Raw genomic sequence first — 25,963 nt, 5'->3', positions numbered from 1 at the left:
CTCGCAGAGCATCGCCCAGAGGGGACCCCGACTTGTGTCACACTTGTGCCCTCCGCATCATCGGTAGCAGATGTTATTTTACTTTTCTTAGGGGAAGGTAAGAGTCGCCGCTGATCTTTGGCCGGTGTGAGGCGCCGCTGATTCCCACCTTCCTCAGCACTTCTCTGCAGATTATCTCCAACTCCTACGCAAAACAGGACTTTAGGTTTAGGTTTGGGAGGTTCGGAGCCCTCAGCCTCAGCGACCCCTCCACGCTGCCGCCGCCCCATAACCATGTGATCAGCGGCAACAGCATGAAGAGGCGCCGAGGCACCGGAAGCTGCCACCAGTGCCGGGCTATCCCCCCCTCCCACCGGGGGACGCACCACAGCACTGGATTTGGATGGTATCGCCACTGCCGAGCCGCCCTTACTGTCCGGCCTCGCGGCCGATGCCTCCCCTGCTCCCCCACTGTTACCACAAACAGAGACGGAGCCCATCGCCACATCAGATGTCACACCTGTAATCTCCCCGCTCCCTGGCACTGAGTCCACTGCAGGACCCGTGCTGGGCTGGGTAACGGGGCTCGCACAGTGAGCTGACCCTGCGGCCGACTCGGGTTTTACGGGGAGGGGGCTGTAGACTAGACTCACCACTTCCACGGATTTGGTCTTCTTCTTTCGTGGTTTGCTGCCCCCCGGTGCATCCTCCGGCAGATCGTCTCCAAAAGTAAAGTCCTGGAGGTGCACAGGGGACTCGAGCCGTCTGATCTCCTCCATCAGCGCCCCTCCCTGGTGGCTGTCACTATCCTCACCCGGGCCGGCAGAACCGCAGCCAGATGACAAGGCCGCTTGTCCTGCAGGGGGCCCACTGTACGGCACCGGGCTTTCCTCCTCCGTCTGACTCTCAGGCTGAAGCCCCATCAGCCGCCTCTGCTTCTCCTCCTCCATCTCCCGGAACCGCTCATCATTAAGAATTTTTTCTTTAAACGGACCGCTCCTCTCTAGCAGATACGCCTTCCTCTCCTCCAAGGCCTGGATGTTAGTCTGGAGCCTGGAAATCTCTGCCATAATCTGCTCCTTCTTCCTCTTTGGGGCAGAGCTTGCCCTGGCATGGGCGCACCTGAGCTCCTCCCGCAGCCTCCTCACCGTCTTGCTGGCTTCTTCGTACTCAGAGAGGTGGCCCAGAGCCCGGGAGGCATAGCTGGAAATAGACTCCCGGGTCCTCAGCATTCCCCAGCCCTCTTCACTGAGGTCAGCCTCACCTCTCTGAGCACTCAGCTTTCCCGCGGTATCCAGCTTTTCCGAGGTACCCAGCTTTCCCGAGGTATTCAGCTTTCCTGGGGTTTTGGAGCTTTTTGAAGCCTTAGCTGGCCTGGGGGTACTTGGAGCAGCATTGCTGCTGTTCCTTGCAGATCTTCTTACCCCCAAAGCTTCCGCAGCGCTGGCCGGTTCCTGGCTACCCCTGCCTCCCGCCGGCCTAGACCGGGAAGCAGGAGCCTGGGACTTGCTGCCCTGGCTCATGCCTGAAAACCCACTCCCTCCCTGGGAGAGGAGAGAGCAGGCCCCAGGTGGAGGTGGTTTTCCCTGGAGCTCAGGAGCAGCAACAGCACACAGCCTCTCACAGCAACAGAGAGTTAACGAGGTAACGAGGCACACCAGAGATGCACTCACTATCTGCTGCTGGTGCAGTCACTGTGTACATACATGACATTACTTATCCTGTACTGATCCTGAGTTACATCCTGTATTATACTCCAGAGCTGCACTCACTATTCTGCTGCTGGTGCAGTCACTGTGTACATACATGACATTACTTATCCTGTACTGATCCTGAGTTACATCCTGTATTATACCCCAGAGCTGCACTCACTATTCTGCTGCTGGTGCAGTCACTGTGTACATACATGACATTACTTATCCTGTACTGATCCTGAGTTACATCCTGTATTATACCTCAGAGCTGCACTCACTATTCTGCTGCTGGTGCAGTCACTGTGTACATACATGACATTACTTATCCTGTACTGATCCTGAGTTACATCCTGTATTATACCCCAGAGCTGCACTCACTATTCTGCTGCTGGTGCAGTCACTGTGTACATACATGACATTACTTATCCTGTACTGATCCTGAGTTACATCCTGTATTATACTCCAGAGCTGCACTCACTATTCTGCTGCTGGTGCAGTCACTGTACATACATGACATTACTTATCCTGTACTGATCCTGAGTTACATCCTGATCACATGATCAGCACCAGACCCCTCTATAAGGCAGGAGTTCATCATTCTTGCAGTTCGGGTTGTAGATAAAGAAGATGCTCTGGGTCCTGGTGCCTAAGAGACCCAATAGTCCTTGACACATGCCATGTACAGAGTTACTAGGAGAGCACTTATGTATTTGGGTCCAAGAGAAGGTTAAGGAGACTTAAGTAGAACCCTAACATAGCTGAAATATTGGGAAATAAGAAGACTCCTTAGGGAGACTTTGCCATTTAAGGCTGCCTTGCAGGTGTGTGGAGACTTACGACCATTGATGCTCCACTAGGGGATTCTGGGAAATATGCAAATACATTTTCCAGGATGGGATAAGGAAAGCATTGCGTCTTGATTACTTTGTAAGGCAGCCCCCTTGACATCAAGCATGACTTTCAGGAAGCCTAATGACATGATGTAGGATTAAAGCCAAATCAGCATAAGGCAGTCTCTGGGTTACGTACAGGATGGGTTCTTTAGATTTGTTCTTAAGGTGAATTTCTATGTAAGTCGGAGCTGATATTTTGTCTGGAGTTAGAATTATAAAATATGTTTTGTTCTTGTGCAATTGGATTTTCACGATTTTGTGTTGTCACAGGAACAAGGATTATCAATAAAGCTTCATTACAGACGCCTTACAGCTGATCATTGCAGCCTGGGATTAAAGTGAGATCCAGAGGTCACAGGGGGCAGAGGGGTCACCAGAGGTCACAGGGGGCAGAGAGGTCACAGGGGACAGGTAGGTCACCAGAGGTCACAGGGGACAGATAGGTCACTGGGGGAAGTGAGGTCATCTGTAACTAGGGTTTTCTGTAAGTCAGGTGTCCTTAAGTCAGGAACCGTCTGTATTTGTTCTCAGATTCCCAACTCCAGACAGAGCTTTTTCCTTTTTCTGCATCTCGTCAGTACAGTTCAGGATACTGGTTTAGCTGAGTGACTGGGATAGGAAAGTAAGTAAGGTCATGGTCAAGCAGTATCAGAACTCACATAAACTCTCCCTTTCTTCTTCCCTTGTTGCTCTTGTTTCCACATCTGTCCCTGCCTCCTGGTGTAATGATGATATGTCACAGAAAGACAATCCCTGGCCAAACCAGTGACCTGCTACAGCCGGTGATACACTACAGCGGTCCCTACAGTGGGCACATCCCCACATGAGAAGGAAAACTAGACCAGTAAAGGACCAGGCAGTGTCAGAACAGTAGCAGCAAAGAATTGAATAAGCTGAGTGTGAGTTAAAGGGGATGTTCTACCAAGTTCAAAATGCTTAATGACCTACCTCACGTGATTGCCTCGTTGCCCCTGATTAATTTGGCGTTTGTTTTGTTAAAATCCCTCCATCGCTTCAGAAGATATGACCCCCAGAAGTTTAGATGCTCATATTTGTCAATCTTTATTTGGGGCGTGTCACAAATAAAAGGTTACCGCCCCCTTTGACTAGAATGAGCTTTACTTCTGAGGGTCATATCTTTAGAACGGATGGACGGATTTTGACAGAACAAAAACCAAATTGATCAGGGAGACAGCGGCCATGACCTGAGGTCATACGGTCAATGTTTTAGTAGCAGATCCCCCTGAAGCTGAGAATATCTACATATATAACTGGTCTAATACGAGAAGTAGACACCGAACTTGAACGAACCTCGATGATTTTTCTTGTTTGTTTTTTCTCCCCACAGACTATGATGAGGATTTTGAGGCAGAGGAATACAAACCTGATGAGAAAAGTAATGAAGAAGGACCGGCTGATGATCAAGTGAATGAGAAGTCAAAGTCACCGTCGGATGATGAAAAAGATGATTTACACCAGGAGAGGAGAAGTATCACACCATCAAACGCGGCTCCAGAGGCTCCTGACAGGGAGCGAGATGAAAGGGAACGTGACAGCGACGAGGAAGACGATAAACAAGGTGGGGGATTCTCTTACTACTTAATGAATCGTTACTAAAATAGATTCTTCTCCATGTTCCTGCACTTTGATTCATCACGTAGAGATGTTCTTCACCAAAAAATTGGAAAAAGTTCCACTTGACAACATCAGGTCATCATTAAGTCTAATGTCCTGCCGTTATTTCCTGATACAGAGCTCCAAATCCCCTGCAATGATAGTTAAGAAAATTCTGTCTTTTTGCAGTTGCCACTAGAGGGAGCTCACTGCAGAATATTTCACTAAGTATAATTTATCATCAAGATACACACAGTTCCTGAATCCGTCCTAGGTTTGTAAGGTATTGTATGTTGTTAGTAGCAGCAGGACTGTAAAAAATGGATTTACCGTATATACTCGAGTATAAGCCGACCCAAGTATAAGCCGAGGCCCCTAATTTTACCACAAAAACCTGGTAAAACCTATATTTTTTTACTCGAGTATAAGCCGAGTTTGGGGTTTCAGCACATTTTTTGTGCTGAAAAACTAGGCTTATACTCGAGTATATATGGTATATTCCCATATTGCTTCTCCAGGTGCACTCTGGGTGTGTCATCACTGCTCTCTACATTGAACTACTTCACAGCCCCCTCATTCTGCTCTGAGTTAAAGCACGTTCCTTGTACAATACTGGCAGTCACTCAGATTAGATGGGAGGGGTAACACACCAGGGGATTTGCCGAACCTGCAATCTAAAAATATAAATCCACATCTCACAGTCCTGCTGCTATCAATGACTTACACAGAGGTCTGATTACACATCTCTCCAGGGACAATACCTTACAATGACTGCAGAGAGCACAGCAGTGTGAGGACACACCCCTAGTGCACTAGGAAAAGCTACAATCCTGGAATATAAAATCCATATATCACAGTCCTGCTGCCACTAACAACCTGCACAGTGATGTGTTACACATCTCTCCAAGGACAATACCTTACACTGATTGCAGAGAGCACAGCAGTGTGAGGAGCTTCCTCCAGTGTACTAGGAGAATCTACAATCCTGGAATAGGAATGTATATTTCACAGTCCTGCTGCTACTAACAACATACACAGAGGCATGATTACACATCTCTCCAGGGACAATACCTCACAATGGGGCACATTTACTTACCCGGTCCAGTCGCGATCCAGCGGCGCGTTCTCTGCACTGGATTCGGGTCCGGCCGGGATTTAATAAGGTAGTTCCTCCGACGTCCACCAGGTGGCGCTGCTGCGCTGAAAAGCATTTTAACGCGCCGGAATTCACCGAGGCCGTCTGAGTGAAGGTAAGCGGGTCCCGAGCGACACATTTTCGGTTCTTAAATGCGGCGGTTTTTCCGAATACGTCGGGTTTTCGTTCGGCCACGCCCCCCGATTTCCGTCGCGCGCATGCCGGCGCCGATGCGCCACAATCCGATCGCGTGCGCCAAAAACCCGGGGCAATTCAGGTACAATCGGCGCAAATCGGAAATATTCGGGTAACACGTCGGGAAAACGCGAATCGGGCCCTTAGTAAATGACCCCCAATGACTGCAGAGAGCACCGGGCACTGCAGTGTGAGGACACACCCCTCGTGTACTAGGAAAAGCTACAATCCTGGAATATAAATACATATATCACAGTCCTGCTGCCACTAACAGCTTACACAGTGATATGATTACACATCTTTCCAAGGGCAATACCTTACACTGACTGCAGGACTCCTATGATAGTGTAAAGACCCCATATTACTCTTTATAGGGAGCTGCTACAATGAGAGGCTCTTATATGTATATATGTATATGACTCAATGTACAGATGGATTATAAAGATACTATGGGGCCCATTATCAGTGCCGTCTATGATGTAGCTCAAGGTGAAGGCAAAGCATGCTGGGGCCACCGGCAGGAGCCCGTACGTAGCGTAAGGTTATATAAGGTAGCGGTAATTTCCATTATCATTTGTTACACCGGTCGTCATCCCTTTAAGCAGGTGTCTGTATAATGTCCCCGATTTTGCATTTGCATCTCGTTATCATATTTATTGCTATTCTTCAGGCTCGGCTATTGACACATCTAATGATGAAGGGTTCGCAGACTGTTCAGATTTCTTTCTTTGCTTCCTCACATAAATTCTCTTTCCTTTGAACTCGGCCGTTCCCTTTGATATTGTATTTTCCATATTGAATAGGAAAACATTTCGTAGCTGACGAGGAAATGGCTGCGAGAAAAATCCAGACTCTCTATAGAGAACACAGAGAGCGGCAGCTGAACAGTCACACGAAGAAAGGTTTGGAATCACAGAATCAAGGGGCTACAATCAGCCTTTGATTGCCTCCGCTAATTGACCGGGAGATTTGGGGCCAATCTCGTCATTTTCTTAAAAAATTGCAAATCTAAGATGACACAAATCTGCATGTTCTACAATCAGCGATTCCCTGTGATTGAGTTTTTGCCTTATTTCAATTATCCAGCTAATTAAACGCCTAATCACAGCTTGCATTAGCACATGAGACATGACGCTGAGGAATAAAACCCCGTACTGTATGATTACTGCTGAAAGTCAAAAATTATCTAAAATTAATAGAACCGCGTCATACATGGGTCAATCCACCTCGATTGGCTGAATTATTAGCTGACTTACTGATTAAGGTAAGTTACTGTAAAGGGTTCTATAAAAGAAACATTATATACAGCACTTTAAGCCTTAAGCAGATCCTCAGGGGCGGGGCTTGACATAAAGATTCTTTATTTGTTCTTCTATGAAATGTTTTAGCTATGCTCCTCCCCTGGGACTTGTTTTAGGCCAAACATAGAGTATCTGTTCTGCTTAGTGTTCCATCTCAGGTGTTCAGTGGCAGATAAAGAACTAAGTATCCCTATGTCAAGCTCCGCCCCTGAGGAAATACTTTAGATGTAACATATAGTAACAGTTTGCCTGGTGATCCGCCCAGGCCCTCAAAGGTGGAGCATGAAACAAGAACGTCTTGTCATTCTTCCCTTACTATAGGCATTTAACAGTTTATATGTTCTGCCTGGGGTGTTCCTTTATGACAGGTACTTTCCATCAATTACCCCCAATGCTCTATTAAAGGGAACCTGTCACCAGGGACCTCATTTTCACTAAAGTCAGGTTGCAGAAGCCCATTACATCTGCAGTGCACATATGTCTTTCTGCTTTCTCTAAGCATTTGCATTATAATATAATTGTGCGTTATAACTTACCTTGCACCCTGACAGAATCCTGGGGTAGTCACAGGGGTTGGGCTTTGGTTTGGATGCATTTCAAAAAACAACATATGACTTGTCTGAGCTGCAGACTGCCTCCATCTTTGTGCTCCTGTACAGCTCCTCCCTCCCCCGGCTGATGTCCGGCTGACCAGGCTGTGACCTCTGAGAAGGAGCAGGAGGGATGAGCTGTACAGGAGCACAAAGGTGGGGGCAAGCTCTGAGGAGTGAGTAACACAGACAAGTCACATGTTGTTTTTTGAAATGCATCCAAACCAAAGCCCAGCCCCTGTGACTACCCCAGGATTCTATCAGGGTGCAAGGTAAGTTATAACACACAATTATATTGTAATGCAAGTGCTTATAAAAGGAAGACAGGCAGATGTGCACTGCAGGTGTGATGGGCTCCTGTAACCTGTCTTTAGTGAAAATGAGGTCCCTGGTGACAGGTTCCCTTTAAAGGTGATTGAATAAGGTGTCCTTTTAAAGATGGCAGAATATATAAACATGGGACCAAGTACCGTCATGGAGGTTCTGATATGAGTCTAAACCACCAAAGTATGAAAATGGACAATCCCTTTAATACTCTGGAAAGAAGTTTGTTCTCAATGCAGTCCTATATGAACCTCAGCAATGACTGGATCCAACACCAGGGGCCACAGATATTTGGCCCTCAAGAAAAGCCAACGACACTAAAAGATTCTTACTCTCTGCTCCGCTTGGTTTGAATGGTTCTTGCACATGTTCAGTTTTATTGTATATGTTTCTAAAAATGCAAAAAATTCTTGGGCAAACACTGGTCAAGGGTTAGAAGCACAAGGACCTCTTTGGGTCATGTTTGGCCGCTACGGTCAGAATATTTAAGAAACTTTGGCAGGTTACCTGGTGTTTAGTGTTGAGCAGACCCGAACCGCGAAGTTCATGAGAAGGTTGGGTCTGGCTCAAGGTCAATCCCCACCACCACGCTCAACGCTCAACGCCCGCGAAAGGTTCTGGCATTTTAATGGGTCGTCTCATCACTACTGGTGCTCAAACATTTCACAGATTTTAGTAAAATATTTTAAGATTTCACATTTCTTTCCCCATTGTAGAAAGGAAGCGCAAAGAATCCACATCATCCAGAAGTTCAGTAGATAGTTCCTCCAGTGATGAAGGCTCCGACCACGAGGACAGTCCTGAGAGAGATGGGGACAGCGAGGCCGAAAGTGACCCGGAGAAGGAAGACCAGGAAACTAATGGAGACGACGACAAACATGAGGAGGAAGGACCAGAAGAGGAGGACAAGGAGCTGATGGAGACGCGTCTGGAGGAACACGATGCGATTGTTGATGAGAACATTGAAGGTCATGATAATGTAGATGAACGTCTATCTGATAGATCAGAAGAGGACAGGAATGTGGACTGTCCTGACGAGCAGCAGGTAAATGGTGGTGGACACTTGGGTCGCATGGACGAGGACACGTCTGAGGCAGAAGATCCCTCAGACCATAAGCAGAGCAGTGATGAGGAGGGTGGTGAGTACAGGCAGTGATGTGTGCTGTGCCCTCCCGCATGCCACCCAGTGTGTTTCCCAGCATGCCGAGCAGTGTCCCAGATCTCCATCAATGGCAACTAAATATTGTAAGAGGGGAAACCGTTACATGAAAGGAGACAAAGAACAAACTTCCTATTAGGGAACTCGGGTTATAACAAAGGGAACGGGAGCCCAACCTTTATTAGCCGGAGCGCGGCCACACATCTCCGGAACTGTGTCATACTGTGTCTGTCCTGTGGGGGCGCTACAGTGACACTGAGCACATAGACATCTTCACCACAGAGCGTTCCAATAGCAGGACAACTGGGCATCCGAGGACCATTCAAACAAAAAAGGCATCAACTTTACCCAAACTTTGTGGTAGGGAGTCAGGACTGTGGTAATCGTCATAGATTTGTCACCCAATTTTTCAACTCAATCAACTTTTATAATTATCACAGTGAGTCAGAAGGGCTCTATGGGTGTTACCAAAGCCCCTCTGAGCTTTAACTTCACAGGCTTTTGCACTGTTTAACCCTCCCCCCTGCTTTTTCAGCACTTGAGCACATCCTGCGCACTGTCGCTAGCACAGGAAGGGTTAACCTACCACTGGGGAAACCTACCACTGAAATTATGGGAGGAGACCACCCTGCAGGCTATTTAAAGGGCACCTACCACCACAAATCTACCTATAAAGGTAGATTGGGTGGTAGGTGGACCTTTTAAGGGCTAATCCTCACGTCCCTGCACTTTTTTGATAACTTTAATTTGATATTTATTCAAATTTACTTATGCGGCTACCGGGGCGTGGAGTAGCCGCATATGAGATTACACGAGGCGGCTACTACACGCCCCGGTAGCCACTTTACCCCTCCTACTCACCCATCTTCGGCGCGCAGCTCCGCGTAGCTGCGCGCCCTTGTCCGGCGATCCTGCCGTCTGCGCATGCGCAGAAGAGCAGGCCCGCGCCTGTTTCGGAGTTGTGACCGCGCAGGCGCGGGCCTGCTCTTCTGCGCATGCGCAGACGGCAGGATCGCCGGACGAGGGCGCGCAGCTACGCGGAGCTGCGCGCCGAAGATGGGTGAGTAGGAGGGGTAAAGTGGCTACCGGGGCGTGTAGTAGCCGCCTCGTGTAATCTCATATGCGGCTACTCCACGCCCCGGTAGCCGCATAAGTTATTATTATAAGTAAATTTGAATAAATATCAAATTAAAGTTATCAAAAAAGTGCAGGGACGTGAGGATTAGCCCTTAAAAGGTCTATCCTCACGTCCCATTGATCCTCCTACCACCCGATCTACCTTTATAGGTAGATTTGTGGTGGTAGGTTCCCTTTAATGCTGATGCCGGCACATACTGTAGCTAGGCGCGGCGATCTTTACATCATCTTCAGAAGGGCGATGGCTTCCGATCTTTAAATATTCCCGCCTCCTTCATTGTACCCGTCCTCCTTCAGGTGCCGAGAGCCGTGACGTCACCGAGCTCTTGGCACCTTTCGCGCATGCGCAAACACTAAGTCTCGCACAGCCGGGTGGAGATAGGTGCCGAGAGCTTGGTGACATCACGGCTCTCGGCACCTGAAGGAGGACGGGTACAATGAAGGAGGCGGGAATATTTAAAGATCGGAAGCCATCGCCCTTCTGAAGATGATGTAGGGGCAGCACCGGAGAGCTATTTACATATGTAAAAAAATCAGTTTTTTTAGCTAAACTAAAGATCGCCGCGCGATGTATGTGCCGGCATCACTGGGTGGTCTGCTCCCATAATTTCATCATGCAAGCAGTGGTAGGTTTCCTTTAACAGCCTGTAAAGCCAGATCATAGAGGGGCTAGGGTATCCCCTCAGGCTCATTAGCATAATTAAAAAAAATTTCATTTAGAAGGAAGGAGATCATAGATAACAAATATAAGAAGGTTACCACAGTCCCGGTGCCCGGATCTATGAGTGCTCTATTAACTTCCTGTAGTGCGGCCACTTACCTTTTAGTACTGCAGCTTAGATCCAGCCCAGTGTCGGAGGCTATCATCAGCGTATTAGAGGATACTCCGGTGTGCCCGGGCTCTAACCCAATACTGGACTCCAGAGGTACAGAAGGAAACAACCCAAGATTTTAGGGTCTATTTCCTAAGGGTTGATAAAGGTTGAACCCAAAAAAACTTAATTTCGGCTCTGATCTAGTCCCTGGTCACATGATGCATTGTCGTGTCACCTGATGCAATGTCACATGACCTATAGCTCACACATCATTACAACTATTTGGGGTACAAAGACGACCAATGGGGAAGGAGCATCTAGTAGGTGTATACACTTCTAGGGTTTTATGTCCCATGGAGAACCCCTATAGCTCCTTGTTATCAAAAAAAAGATTTTTTTTTCAAAAATATAAAAAAAATGCTAAAATACTGTTTGAAGGAATAATATTTACTATAATAACTACAACCCCCAACAGACAACTTCCATCTCCTCTCTTAGTCTGTATTCTGGGAGCGCAGACTTTAAGCTCTTTTAAACAAAACCAACAAAAATCTTTCAAAAATCTTCCAATTTTTTTTTTGCCAAAAATATAAACTCTGAGAAATAAGATTTGTGGCTGCTCAGGGTTAAGTCGCTGTCACGGTTTTGTAAATTGCGATGCACATGTTATGTAATCAGCGTCTTTGTGTTGTTGGTTACGCTGTTTCGCTTCTCTCTTTGTTTGCTCTTTTGTGTCTTATTGTTCTTTCCCCGCGTGTGAATTAGTGCGGCTTGTACCGAATAAATTATTGAGTGTCGGCCCATTTTCTTGCCATTAGTTTCTCAGATTGCACGTTACGTCTTCTGCTATTTAACGATGTGAAGAGGAAAAACGAAATGGTGAAAAGCAAAAAAAAAAAAAAAACATCTAAAGATTAAAAAAAAAACATTCAGAAATTGTTTCCAGGTAAAATTCCGATGTGACAATAAAATTACATTTCAAGTTAAAAAAAAACAGTAAAAGCTTTCACAGGTATAAAAAAAGTAGAGAATATAAAAAGGTAAAATACTTACATGAGATATTTTTTGAAATGCAAAAAAAAAAAAAACAAAATCAAAATTTCCAAGGTTTATGAAGAGTTTTCTTTTAAGAATAACAATTTTAATGTGACAAAATGATGTTTAAACAGAGTTGTGACCATAACTGCAGACAGTGCTATATATAGGCCCTGGAGAGCCTGTGTCATCATACATTTGTGTGTGTAGTAAGTAGCAGCAGGACTGTGAAAAGTGAATTTTAATCCAGATTTGCAGCCTGAAGAGCTTTCTACTCTGTGCAATAAACCGTCCCACAGCCCCTCCCCTCTGATCTTATTGACTGTTGTAAGTATCCAATCAAAATCCATACAGTTCTTACTCTTAGCAGAGGGAGGGGCTGTGGAGCAGCAGAGAACAGAAAGCTCTTCAGGCTGAAAGACCCGCCCAGAGCCCTTGCAATAGCTGCAGAGTTGGATTCTAACTTCACTTTACACAGTCTTGCTACAAAACGGTCTGATTACACATCTCTCCAGGGACAATACCTAACACTGGCTGCAGATTTGTATGGTCAAAACTACTGATAGATTCCCTTTAAGGATGTGATACATTGGTGAATTAAAAATTTTGATAAAATTATTATTTAACATGAAAAAGGTTAAACTTGTCTTAGAATTTGTAATCCTTAATCCTTAAAGGAAATCTACCATTTGTTTTTTTGCATTGTGAACCAAACATACCTTGAGAATGCTGTAGCTTCACTGATGCAGAAACATATCGTGTTTAATCCCTGATCCGAGTGGATTTGATCAAAAAACATTAAAAAATTCAGGACCTTGGGAAAGCTGGGTACAGGCTGGCTGCCGTACGTAAACACATTACTGAACTGTCCAGACAGGACTAATCAACCTGAGCTGGATGACTCATACACAGCAGCTGGGGGATGGGACAGCGATTGATTACTTCTGCCTGTCAGCGACAACACAGTGATGACATCATTTTCTGGAGCAGTGGATAATTAGGGTAAGAGGAGAAGCGCCGAGCCCCAGCGCTCATCATCATCATTTTATAATTGTTTTTTTCAGAAAAACCACTCAGCTCAGGGATCAAACAAGATATGTGTCTGCATCAGTGTCGCTACAGCATTCTCAAGGTATATTTGGTTCATAATGCATCAAATCAAATGGTAGGTTTCCTTTAAAAATCGCCTTAAAAACTCATAGCGATTTATCTTCCAAATATAAACATGTGACGCTATGTTTGATGATGAGATACAATGTTGGAGGCTTTCATGGTTATAAAAAGGAGCACAAATTTTATTTTATTTTTTTTTAAATCCTACAAAATTTGCCTGAAAGTTTTATGTATTTTCCATGAAAAATTTGAATGTGACAAGAATGTATCTAAAGGCTGAGATACGGGGATAACGGCAAGATATAAAAGAATCCCTCATACAGATGTTACTTCGAAGATTTTTGAAAATTTTTTATCTTTCAAGTGAAATATTCTATTTATGGATAAGAGAAATGTTATTTGCTCTCATTTATGGAGATTAACAAAGAATTTCATAATTTTTTTACCTCCATTAAGTCTTTTTTATCTTTAGAATTGATCTCTCAGGATGCGATTTTTAGTGACATCACCGGTCACATGACCAAAGATGGCGGCGCGGCGCTGCATCTATTGTAGGTGATGGAAGTGAATGTCTCCGGACGCACTTTCATTGGCGCGATGAATCTAGTGATCCCGTGCGACGTCCTGCGGCGGGTGAAGTCGCACATATGGGACTCAGACTAATAAATAACCAAATCTCACGGGAAGTCGACCAGCGACTACCGGAGGGTCTTTACCCCCCCCCAACTCTTGGCTCCCTTTATGGGGTTATCCAGGGACAACAAAATAGCCCCTGCAAATAGGATTGGGGCTAATTTGCTAATTGTTGTGGGTTTCAGTGATGGGACCCCCACAGATCACTAGATTGGGGGGCGCTGTACCCCTGTTGTACCCCAGATGATTAGAGCAGCCATCGTGCATGGGCCGGCGGCTCTAATGGTCCATATGGCGCTGACTGATGCCAAGAGCCGCGCTCCGCTACATCTATCAGTTCTACAGACAGTAAATGGGGCGGCAGCGAGTATGTGCATCCGGTCACTCCATTCTTTTTGGGAATACAACTGAGATCCCTACTGATAAGCTAGCCCCCCGATCCTATGGATAGGTGTAGGATTGGATCTTGTTGTCACTGTACAGCCCCCTCATTACTCCACGTATCCAGCACCAGCAGAATTTTTTCTCTAGCCCCCACCATTTCCGAAAATTTTTATACAGAATATGCTAATTAGGCTCCCAACTGTCAGATGGGCGGTGCTGAGCTGGATCGGTATTTACAGGGCAGGATCTGCGTTACCCAATGATGTGCGCCACATTGAGTTAATGCCGGAGACATTTAAATAGTTACACGTTTTTATGGAGGACATTTTCCTGGTCCAAATCCAGGTTCGGTACCGGAACCCAGGCCCAAACAGAATTTTTAGGTTAAGCCAACAAGAACTTAAGTGGGTGCACTGATCCCTAGTCAGGAGCAACACGCGAGCTGGAGTGGGGGAAGTTTGTGTTCTTACCCCTCCTGGTTTTCCATATTCATAGAGGGGGGGGGGGTTATCCCCTATGGACAGGATAAGGGATAAATATCTGACTGAAGGGGATCCAGGACCCCGAGGTCAGTCCAGAGGAGGAAGAGGTTTAGAAGGTGGAGAAAAAAGGAAAAGTTCTAGGCTACAAAAAGTGCTAAACGTTGTGTTACAGGCAGAGAAAGTGCAGCTGCCGGAGGTCCCGTGCACATACAGAGAGGCGCAGGCGCAGTTCAGCAGCTCAGAGCATGTGACAGTGACTGAGGGGTCTGGATCTCTTCAGGACAGCAGGATGAATCCATCTATCACATGTCTATGGAGATTGTATCCTGTAAACTGCCGTGTAATAGACAATGTTACATTCTGGGATTTGTCATCTCAGTGTATTATTACAATGTAACTACTGTCTATGGGTTTACATAGGACTGCAGGTTATCACAATACAGTAACTGGGTGGTGTACAATCGCTCCTCGTTCACAGTCACAGCGATTGCCAAGTAATTACTGAGAGAACTTGCAATTATGTAGTTAGAGGAAAAGCTTCAGTTGGAGAAGGATAATAGGTAAAAGCTTCAGCAACAATTTGGTCTCATTGTCGCCCTGAAATACTAGAAGGTCAATAACAACCTTACCGGCCTCCCCCCTCACCTGCCCCCGTCCTACACCCCGATACACAGAACGGGGATGAATAATTATACAAACATTGTGATACAAGTGGGGGGCATTTATTATTGCCCTGGTGTTCAATTCTTCTCCAGAATTGCACTGTAGCCAGCGACCGCTCAGACTTGAATTGTCACAGACAAAAGCAAGATCACAGGAACGCCCCCCACCGGACCCCTCCACCGCCTGCCGTGCCCCTTCATGTCCCTCCCCCGCCTGCCGTGCTCCTTCATGCTCCTCCCCCGCCTGCCGTGCCCCTTCATGCTCCTCCCCCGCCTGCCGTGCTCCTTCATGCTCCTCCCCCGCCTGCCGTGCCCCTTCGTGTCCCTCCACCAGCTGCAGTGCCCCTCTTTATGCCCCTCCACCCCCTGCCGTGCCCCTTCATGTCCCTCCATGACCTGACGTGCCCCCTTCATGCCCCTCCATGACCTGACGTGCCCCCTTCATGCCCCTCCATGACCTGACGTGCCCCCTTCATGCCCCTCCATGACCTGACGTGCCCCCTTCATGCCCCTCCATGACCTGACGTGCCCCCTTCATGCCCCTCCATGACCTGACGTGCCCCTTCATGTCCCTCCATGACCTGACGTGCCCCCTTCATGCCCCTCCACCACCTGCCGTGCCCCTTCATGTCCCTCCATGACCTGACGTGCCCCCTTCATGCCCCTCCACCACCTGCCGTGCCCCTTCATGCCCCTCCACCACCTGCCGTGCCCCTTCATGCCCCTCCACCACTTGCCGTGCCCCTTCATGCCCCTCCACCACCTGCCGTGCCCCTTCATGCCCCTCCACCACCTGCCGTGCCCCTTCATGTCCCTCCACGACCTGCCGTGCCCCTTCATGTCCCTCCACCACCTGCCGTGCCCCTTCATGCCCCTCCACCACCTGCCGTGCCCCTTCATGCCCCTCCACCACTTGCCGTGCCCCTTCATGCCCCTCCACCACCTGCCGTGCCCCTTCATGCCCCTCCACCACCTGCCGTGCCCCTTCATGTCCCTCCATGACCTGCCGTGCCCCTTCATGTCCCTCCACCACCTGCCGTGCCCCTTCATGCCCCTCCACCACCTGCCGTGCCCCTTCATGTCCCTCCATGACCTGCCGTGCCCCTTCATGTCCCTCCATGACCTGCCGTGCCCCTTCATGCCCCTCCACCACCTGCCGTGCCCCTTAATGCCCCTCCACCACCTGCCGTGCCCCTTCATGTCCCTCCATGACCTGCCGTGCCCCTTCATGCCCCTCCACCACCTGCCGTGCCCCTTAATGCCCCTCCACCACCTGCCGTGCCCCTTCATGTCCCTCCATGACCTGCCATGCCCCTTCATGTCCCTCTATGACCTGCCGTGCCCCTTCATGTCCCTCCATGTCCCTCCATTACCTGACATGCCCCCTTCATGCCCCTCCTGGTGGTAATGTAAGGGAGAAAGCTGTTAGCTAGTAACTGGCACCCAAGGCCCTGTAATTGTCCTCCGATGTATCTAAACTACAAAAATTCTCATCTGTCAATAGCTTTTATGAAAAAATCTCTTGCCGTTTTGTGTTTATGCAGTTTCTAAGCCGATGGTTTTGTCGTCACGGTTTTTTAAGTTCATATAATCTTTATGAAATCAGTTTCTCCCGTCATACACAAAGTATAATAATAAAATATTTCACAAATTCAATAGACAATCATTTCCATAAAAACTGTTACTAAAAACCCATCAATACCCGGAGGAGGAGAAGAAGGAAATGGCGGCCTCTGCCCGTATTCTAGGCTCCAGAGCTTTTCCCACTTATCCCCGGCAGTGATATCGGATACCGGTATTTATCCCCCACGTGTCGGGGCTTTAGCATTTTTCCGCTTTTTCACCAATAACAATCCGTCCATAAACCATCGCTTTTTAATAATATTCACTCGGATCCTGCCGAGCCCTGAGGACGACCTCATACAGAATATTCCCCCCTCAAAGGGGTTTAGATTTTATCCCATTTTATGAAGTATCTCCCAAAAATGAAAGATTTCAGTGCATGATAAAGTCATATGTAAACACGTATTACATTCAGAAAATGCTGCCGGATAAGATGTCATCAGCAATGATGGATAATAATACAACTTGTGCACAATATTCACAGAAATAGTCCCAATATTACCCAAAACATTATCCCATCTTGTTTCATCCCTGAACTGAGTGATTTTGCTGAAAAAAACAATAATAACACTTAGGACCTTGGGAAAGCTGGGTTGCATGCTGCTTGCAGTTCAGAAACAGATTACAGGGAGCTGTCTCCATTGTCCAGACAGGACTAATCAACCTGAGCTGGATGACTCATAGACAGCAGGGGGATTGTGAAGCGATTGATTACTTCTGCCTGTCAGGGATAACACAATGATGACGTATTCTGGGGCAATGTATGATTAGAGTGAGAGGAGATTTACCGGGGCAGCCACAGGAGCGACAGAGCCTCATTATCATCATTTTATAATTGTTTTTTCAGCAAAACCACTCAATTCAGGGATTAACGAAGATATGTTTCTGCATCAGTGTAGCTACAGCATTCTCCAGGTATGTTTGCTTCCTTTTTATTTCATATTTTATTATAAATTTGTTTTAAATTAGTGAATTAAATTACAGACAGTCCCCGGGTTACATACAAGATAGGGTCTGTAGGTTTGTTCTTAAGTTAAATTTGTATGCAAGTCGGAACTGTATATTTTACAATTGTAGCTCCAGGCGAAATTTTTTGGGTCTATATGACTAATGGATTTTAAAAATGTTGGGTTGTCATAAGAACCAGGAGTAACACTAAATCTTAGTTGCAGACACCTAAGTCTTTATTGTAGCCTAGGGATAAAGTACAGTAAATTACCAAATTCTAGAGGTCCGCGTGTAACTAGGGGTTGTCTGTAAGTCGGGTGTTCTTAAGTAGGGGACCGCCTGTAATTGATTTTTTAAATTAATACATTATTTAATATTTTGTTAATAAATTATACAAACGAGAAACTAATCCAGTGTTTCCAATCCTTCAGACTTTATACAAAATACATCTTTATTCTTAATTCTAAAATGCATATTTTTTAAATTGAAGATACCAAAAAGGAAGCAAAATCTCGCTGAATACCAAACCCATGACTGGTGGCATCTAGTGATAATAAATTATCGAGGATAAAGATTTGTGAGACCATATTTTCCCAAAAAGTGTCGCCTAACGTTTCCATTGTCATTCTTTAAAATTGTAATTTTCCCAAAGTGTAGAAGAAACCCAAAAACTCTTCAATTTCAGAAATTCTTTGAATACAGACCCAACCGTTATTTATGAACTTAGAGATGTAACGGATATCGAGGCCACTGACTTGATTTAATTAATTCAAAAATTTTCTCTATATTCTTCGCTTCAACCACCAAATTATAGAACTCGGCAGATTCCTTGAATGTCAATATAAATTGAGAGTGAAGATAAGAAATAGAAGAAAAAGTTTGGGAGAGATCCCCCCCCCTTCCGATAAAGGTCGACACAAAAAGATTTAATTGTAACAAGTTCCTTCCCCGTATCAATTGGTTGAATACTCGTGTCGTCATAGTGACAGACTACAAACAAACCTTGTGTAGTCCTGCAGTAATAACCGACTTTTTTTTTGAAACTTCGGTAGTTTAGGTAAAGAAGAATAACTGGAATATCTCACGGCCGTAGGATGAGACGGCACAAGGTTTGTTAATCTAACACATAAATCTGCAGAGAAGCTGTGAACCCAAAACAGAAGTTTACTGAAAAATGTGTGACCCTTTCCTTCAGCCAATGAATTGTAATGTATTAGTTCTCCTGTGGAGGCGCTGCAGGGGGAGGCCATGGCTGCTGCCCAGTCCCTCCGCAGGATAGAGGTGATCACGGGGATCACATCCGCCAGATATGGAAGGTTCATCTTACTTTCAGGGGTATCAAAAATATTAAAGAGACTCCTTCGCCTCTCGATGTACTTACTGCAGACTCAAGGTCAAGGACACAAGGTCAAGGACTCAAGGTGCGTATTCAAGATCTCGCAATACCTGAAAATTTGGTCACATGTTTTATGACTATGGGGCTGATGACATGAATGGACGCTCACCCCAGGGGGCCCTGATCTCACACATCTCTCTGCATGGTTTGTGCATGAGCTTCTGCCTCCTCCCCCGCATGGATGTAACGTTGACCCCGCTGCACCGCTTCTGCTTGTGCGTGCATTCACCAAGACGACTTCTCCTCTCATCATCCATTTCTCTTAAAGACTGCAAATCCGTCCAGGAGAAGATAGCGGAAGCCATGGACAATGAGGCAGAACTGGACTCTGAGCCTGAGCCCAGTGACTCCAGTACCGATGAAGAGGAGAACTCCAAAGTCACACGTAAGATTAAGTGTTATTACATTTACAGACCTGAAGGGGCCAATAGCAAAACTTAGGACCAGGAATCTTCGATGTCCTCCTGTCAGTCCTCCAGCCCATTGAACTCCTGCCATGGTGGTTCTGGCTGGGACACAATCGTTCAATCATTTCAACATCAAAATTGGGAAATTTGTCCTAAAATTGCCAATTGGTGTCTCCAGGACATTACTGGTTTTATACTGTAGGATTATTTTAGTTCTTCTCAAAGACATATGAGTAGTAACGGTGTGATGTGTGTTTTACAGATCTGGTGGACGCGACATTATCAGATTTACCCAGTGTAGAGGAAGAGACTGTGGAGAAGGAAGATGGACCTGGTGAAGAGACTGTGGAGAAGGAAGATGGACCTGGTGAAGAGACTGTGGAGAAGGAAGATGGACCTGGTGAAGAGACTGTGGAGAAGGAAGATGCACCTGGTGAAGAGACTGTGGAGAAGGAAGATGCACCTGGTGAAGAAACTGCTGAGAGTGAAGATGCACCTGGTGAAGTGACTGCTGAGAGTGAAGATGCACCTGGTCAGGTGACTGCTGAGAATGAAGATGCACTTGGTGAAGAGAAAGTCGAGAGTGAAGATGCACCTGGTGAGGTGACTGCTGAGAGTGAAGATGCACCTGGTGAGGTGACTGCTGAGAGTGAAGATGTACCTGGTGATGCGGCTGCTGAGAGTGAAGATGCACCTGGTGAGGTGACTGCTGAGAGTGAAGATGTACCTGGTGAGGTGACTGCTGAGAGTGAAGATGCACCTGGTGAGGTGACTGCTGAGAGTGAAGATGCACCTGGTGAGGTGACTGCTGAGAGTGAAGATGCACCTGGTGAGGTGACTGCTGAGAGTGAAGATGCACCTGGTGAGGTGACTGCTGAGAGTGAAGATGCACCTGGTGAGGTGACTGCTGAGAGTGAAGATGCACCTGGTGACGCGACTGCTGAGAGTGAAGATGCACCTGGTGAAGAGAAAGTCGAGAGTGAAGATGCACCTGGTGAGGTGACTGCTGAGAGTGAAGATGCACCTGGTGAAGAGAAAGTCGAGAGTGAAGATGCACCTGGTGAGGTGACTGCTGAGAGTGAAGATGCACCTGGTGAGGTGACTGCTGAGAGTGAAGATGCACCTGGTGAGGTGACTGCTGAGAGTGAAGATGCAGCTGGTGAGGTAACTGCTGAGAGTGAAGATGCACCTGGTGAAGTGACTGCTGAGAGTGAAGATGCACCTGGTGAGGTGACTGCTGAGAGTGAAGATGCACCTGGTGAGGTGACTGCTGAGAGTGAAGATGCACCTGGTGATGCGGCTGCTGAGAGTGAAGATGCACCTGGTGAGGTGACTGCTGAGAGTGAAGATGCACCTGGTGAGGTGACTGCTGAGAGTGAAGATGCACCTGGTGAGGTGACTGCTGAGAATGAAGATGCACCTGGTGAGGTGACTGCTGAGAGTGAAGATGCACCTGGTGAAGTGACTGCTGAGAGTGAAGATGCACCTGGTGAGGTGACTGCTGAGAGTGAAGATGCACCTGGTGAGGTGACTGCTGAGAGTGAAGATGCACCTGGTGAGGTGACTGCTGAGAGTGAAGATGCACCTGGTGAGGTGACTGCTGAGAGTGAAGATGCACCTGGTGACGCGGCTGCTGAGAGTGAAGATGCACCTGGTGAGGTGACTGCTGAGAGTGAAGATGCACCTGGTGAGGTGACTGCTGAGAGTGAAGATGCACCTGGTGATGCGGCTTCTGAGAGTGAAGATGCACCTGGTGAGGTGACTGCTGAGAGTGAAGATGCACCTGGTGAGGTAACTGCTGAGAGTGAAGATGCACCTGGTGATGCGGCTTCTGAGAGTGAAGATGCACCTGGTGAGGTGACTGCTGAGAGTGAAGATGCACCTGGTGAGGTGACTGCTGAGAGTGAAGATGCACCTGGTGAGGTGACTGCTGAGAGTGAAGATGCACCTGGTGACACGACTGCTGAGAGTGAAGATGCACCTGGTGAGGTGACTGCTGAGAGTGAAGATGCACCTGATGACACGACTGCTGAGAGTGAAGATGCACCTGGTGAGGTGACTGCTGAGAGTGAAGATGCACCTGGTGACACGACTGCTGAGAGTGAAGATGCACCTGGTGATGCAGCTGCTGAGAGTGAAGATGCACCTGGTGATGCGGCTGCTGAGAGTGAAGATGCACCTGGTGAGGTGACTGCTGAGAGTGAAGATGCACCTGGTGAGGTGACTGCTGAGAGTGAAGATGCACCTGGTGAGGTGACTGCTGAGAGTGAAGATGCACCTGGTGAGGTGACTGCTGAGAGTGAAGATGCACCTGATGACACGACTGCTGAGAGTGAAGATGCACCTGGTGAGGTGACTGCTGAGAGTGAAGATGCACCTGGTGACACGACTGCTGAGAGTGAAGATGCACCTGGTGATGCAGCTGCTGAGAGTGAAGATGCACCTGGTGATGCGGCTGCTGAGAGTGAAGATGAACCTGGTGATGCGGCTGCTGAGAGTGAAGATGCACCTGGTGAGGTAACTGCTGAGAGTGAAGATGCACCTGGTGAGGTGACTGCTGAGAGTGAAGATGCACCTGGTGAAGTGACTGCTGAGAGTGAAGATGCACCTGGTGATACGGCTGCTGAGAGTGAAGATGCACCTGGTGAGGTGGCTGCTGAGAGTGAAGATGCATCCGGTGAGGTGGCTGCTGAGAGTGAAGATGCATCCGGTGAGGTGGCTGCTGAGAGTGAAGATGCACCTGGTGAGGTGACTGCTGAGAGTGAAGATGCACCTGGTGATGCGGCTTCTGAGAGTGAAGATGCACCTGGTGAGGCGACTGCTGAGAGTGAAGATGCACCTGGTGATGCGGCTGCTGAGAGTGAAGATGCTCCTGGTGAAGTGACTGCTGAAAATGAAGAATTGCGAGAAGCTTTGGGTGGTGACCAAGGCCCTTCTGAGAATGTAGACTCTCCTACCGACGTTAATGGTGCAGAACCTAAGGGCCCAGATAATCATAATGAGGAACCCGATAATAATCCTATTGATGGTGGTGGATACACTGAAGATGGTGGCACTGAGCACACTGTCACTTTAGTGGAACCTATAGGTAATGGAGAAGATGAAGGAGAGGAAGGTCAGCAATCCACAGAAACTGAAGACGGCAGTAATAAGATGGAGCTAGCTGGGGAGTCAAGTGATGAACCTAAAGGCGACACTGTACCTGATCTACCTCCGGAGGAAGCCGTGGATAACGTGGAGGAGCTCACACCACTAACAATGGAGCCAGAGGAAGTATCAAGCAAGGAAGAACCTGCCGTGGTGACATCGGGAGAAGAAGCAAATGGTCCCGAACACCCAGAGGGATAATATTATATGGAGAGGACAACGAGGTGAAGAATGTGAGTATCGAGGGGTCTACAATATGGGGCGGTTTAAAATAGCAATGCCACACATTGTCTCATACCTAGTTGAGGTGGTCCTTCGTATTACAGCACCATGTTCTCCTCAGGATTGCTTTGAGCTCTTTCCCTGGGTGTTTAGGTTCTGGGGTGTCTACTACCTTTGCACTCCCTGAAGCCAAGCTCCCATCATCTTCAACATCCATAGTCAATGGTTCAAAGAATCGGTAATCATCCATATGCAGCATCAAATGTGGCCTTCAAGCCTAAGCCACGTCTGTGCAGCTAAGAACTGATTCAACCCTAAAGGAAGGCGTCATTATAGATCATGTACATGAGATATTGGGGGTCATTTACTAAGGGCCCAATTCGCGTTTTCCCGACGTGTTACCCGAATATTTCCGATTTGCGCCGATTTTCCCTGAATTGCCCCAGGTTTTTGGCGCACGCGATCGGATTGTGGCGCATCGGCGCTGGCATGCACGCGGCGGCAATCGGGGAGCGTGGCCGAACGAAAACCCGACGGATTCGGATTCGCCGCATTTAAAAAAAAAAAGTGTTGCTCGGCACGCGCTTACCTTCACTCAGCCCGGCTCGGTGAACTCCAGTGCGTTCCGATGCTCTTCAGCGCAGCAGCGACACCTGGTGGACGGCGGAGAAACTGCCTTAGTTAATCGCTGGAAGACCCGAATCCAGCGCAGAGAACGCGCCGCTGGATCTCGAATGGGCCGGGTAAGTAAATCTGCCCCAATATGTACAGAGACACATAGGGGGGGCAAGTATCATTCATTCTGCTGGTCAAATTGTCTCATTTTTTTTTCACTTTTGTCGTATTTGCGACTTTTTTGCAACATTTTATTCTGTCATTTTTCAAGTCCGCCTTGGTCTGCACCTTGTGCCTTATGTATCATATTTTCCCAGATGTTCCGTGCGACTTTTCACTTATGTATCACTTTTTTGGCCTATTTTTGCGACTTTTTAGGCAAAAATCTGCACCTGGTCCAGGGCAGGTGCAAAGGAAGGATTTTTTCATGGACCCTTTTTTAACATGTAAATTGGAATTATTTCACCTGCTTTAAATGTTTATAATTTTGCACAGTAACCTGTTTTTTCCTTTTGGGATAATAAAGTATTATTATTATTATTTTTTTAAATTCTGAAATTTTTGCATTTACATTTTTTTAAAAATGTATCGGTCACTTGTAAGGGTGAGGTCACACGTTGCATTTTAATTGCGTTTCGAAACCTATGACAACAGCTGAGGAGGGGATTTGCCTAATTACATTACTGTTAACATTTAACGCCTTCTGTACATCAGAAAATAGGCAATGCCCCCCCCCCCCCATTCTGCATTAGTTGGAATTTTTTCTCCAATCATCCAGAGCAATCAATGTAATTAGTTTCAGCCCAAATCGGCTTATTATGCTTTCTATAGTCAGATGGGCGGTGCCAGGTTGATTGATCCAGCCAAGGACCACCCACCTGACAGTAGAGAGAATATTTAGGATCCCTCAGGAGGGGGCGATGGATAGAGAGACAATTCCAACTGTGTCGTATTGTGAGAAGCGGCAACTATTAACGGATGTAAGGAGAACAGAGCGTCTAAGGGCCCCACACGGCTCATACAGCGATCACTTATTATAAAATGTGTCTACAATTATCATTATGTTTATTTCCAGTCTCTAAATTGAGGAGAAGATGGAGAAGAGCAGAGGATTCTGGGTGAAGAAATATAAGAGAATCAGGAAGGAGAAGCACAATCCCGAAAATATCTATTTTTAATAAGTATTTATAGATTGTTCTGTTTACCAGATGAGAAATCTATATTCTATATGAATTATTCCGTCTTTTTATGAAACCGCAGACTAAAAGCACTTTCTATACGTTTACAAATCCTCCCGTGTTTTCTATATGAAGTCTAAGGGTCCAATGAAATAAATGAATCAATGTCATACAAATGTTACTTGTATCTTCTCTGAATGTCTCGGAATAGACCTTGGGATGAACTTGTAGAACTTTCTCCGGGTCTCTGATATAAACTTCTGGGATGACCTTGTAGAACGTTCTCCGGGTCTCTGATATAAACTTCTGGGATGACCTTGTAGAACGTTCTCCGGGTCTCCGATATAAACTTCTGGGATGACCTTGTAGAACGTTCTCCGGGTCTCTGATATAAACTTCTGGGATGACCTTGTAGAACTTTCTCCGGGTCTCTGATATAAACTTCTGGGATGACCTTGTAGAACTTTCTCCGGGTCTCTGATATAAACTTCTGGGATGACCTTGTAGAACTTTCTCCGGGTCTCTGATATAAACTTCTGGGATGACCTTGTAGAACTTTCTCCGGGTCTCTGATATAAACTTCTGGGATGACCTTGTAGAACTTTCCCCGGGTCTCTGATATAAACTTCTGGGATGACCTTGTAGAATGTTCTCCGGGTCTCTGATATAAACTTCTGGGATGACTTTGTAGAACTTTCCCCGGGTCTCTGATATAAACTTCTGGGATGACCTTGTGGAACGTTCTCCGGGTCTCTGATATAAACTTCTGGGATGACCTTGTAGAACTTTCTCCGGGTCTCTGATATAAACTTCTGGGATGACCTTGTAGAACTTTCTCCGGGTCTCTGATATAAACTTCTGGGATGACCTTGTAGAACTTTCTCCGGGTCTCTGATATAAACTTCTGGGATGACCTTGTAGAACTTTCCCCGGGTCTCTGATATAAACTTCTGGGATGACCTTGTAGAACTTTCCCCGGGTCTATGATATAAACTTCTGGGATGACCTTGTAGAACTTTCCCCGGGTCTCTGATATAAACTTCTGGGATGACCTTGTAGAACGTTCTCCGGGTCTATGATATAAACTTCTGGGATGACCTTGTAGAACGTTCTCCGGGTCTCTGATATAAACTTCTGGGATGACCTTGTAGAACGTTCTCCGGGTCTCTGATATAAACTTCTGGGATGACCTTGTAGAACGTTCTCCGGGTCTATGATATAAACTTCTGGGATGACCTTGTAGAACTTTCTCGGGGTCTCTAATATAAACTTCTGGGATGAC

General features: G+C 46.8%; 1 protein-coding gene across 3 annotated transcripts in view; it reads left to right on the top strand.

Annotated features, from left to right (window-relative positions):
• Nucleotides 1-24,860, top strand: part of ERICH3 (glutamate rich 3) — an 88,830-nt gene extending 63,970 nt beyond the window's left edge. The window contains exons 11-16 of one of the 3 annotated variants that reach the window (XM_072129054.1): nucleotides 3,915-4,145; nucleotides 6,314-6,412; nucleotides 8,442-8,864; nucleotides 19,381-19,497; nucleotides 19,782-22,899; nucleotides 24,579-24,860. In XM_072129054.1, the coding sequence (XP_071985155.1) occupies nucleotides 3,915-4,145; nucleotides 6,314-6,412; nucleotides 8,442-8,864; nucleotides 19,381-19,497; nucleotides 19,782-22,867 (3,956 nt within the window). In that variant the 3' untranslated portion in view covers nucleotides 22,868-22,899; nucleotides 24,579-24,860. The remainder of the gene's footprint in view (nucleotides 1-3,914; nucleotides 4,146-6,313; nucleotides 6,413-8,441; nucleotides 8,865-19,380; nucleotides 19,498-19,781; nucleotides 22,900-24,578) is intronic. The other 2 variants (XM_072129055.1, XM_072129056.1) reach the window with 2 other exon arrangements.
• Nucleotides 24,861-25,963: the final 1,103 nt, after the last annotated feature.

Source organism: Engystomops pustulosus, chromosome 10 (genome assembly GCF_040894005.1).
Source record: "Engystomops pustulosus chromosome 10, aEngPut4.maternal, whole genome shotgun sequence".
NCBI lineage: Eukaryota > Metazoa > Chordata > Amphibia > Anura > Leptodactylidae > Engystomops > Engystomops pustulosus.
The sequence above is the reverse complement of the archived record's forward strand: the minus strand, read 5'-3'. Positions and strand labels throughout refer to the sequence as shown.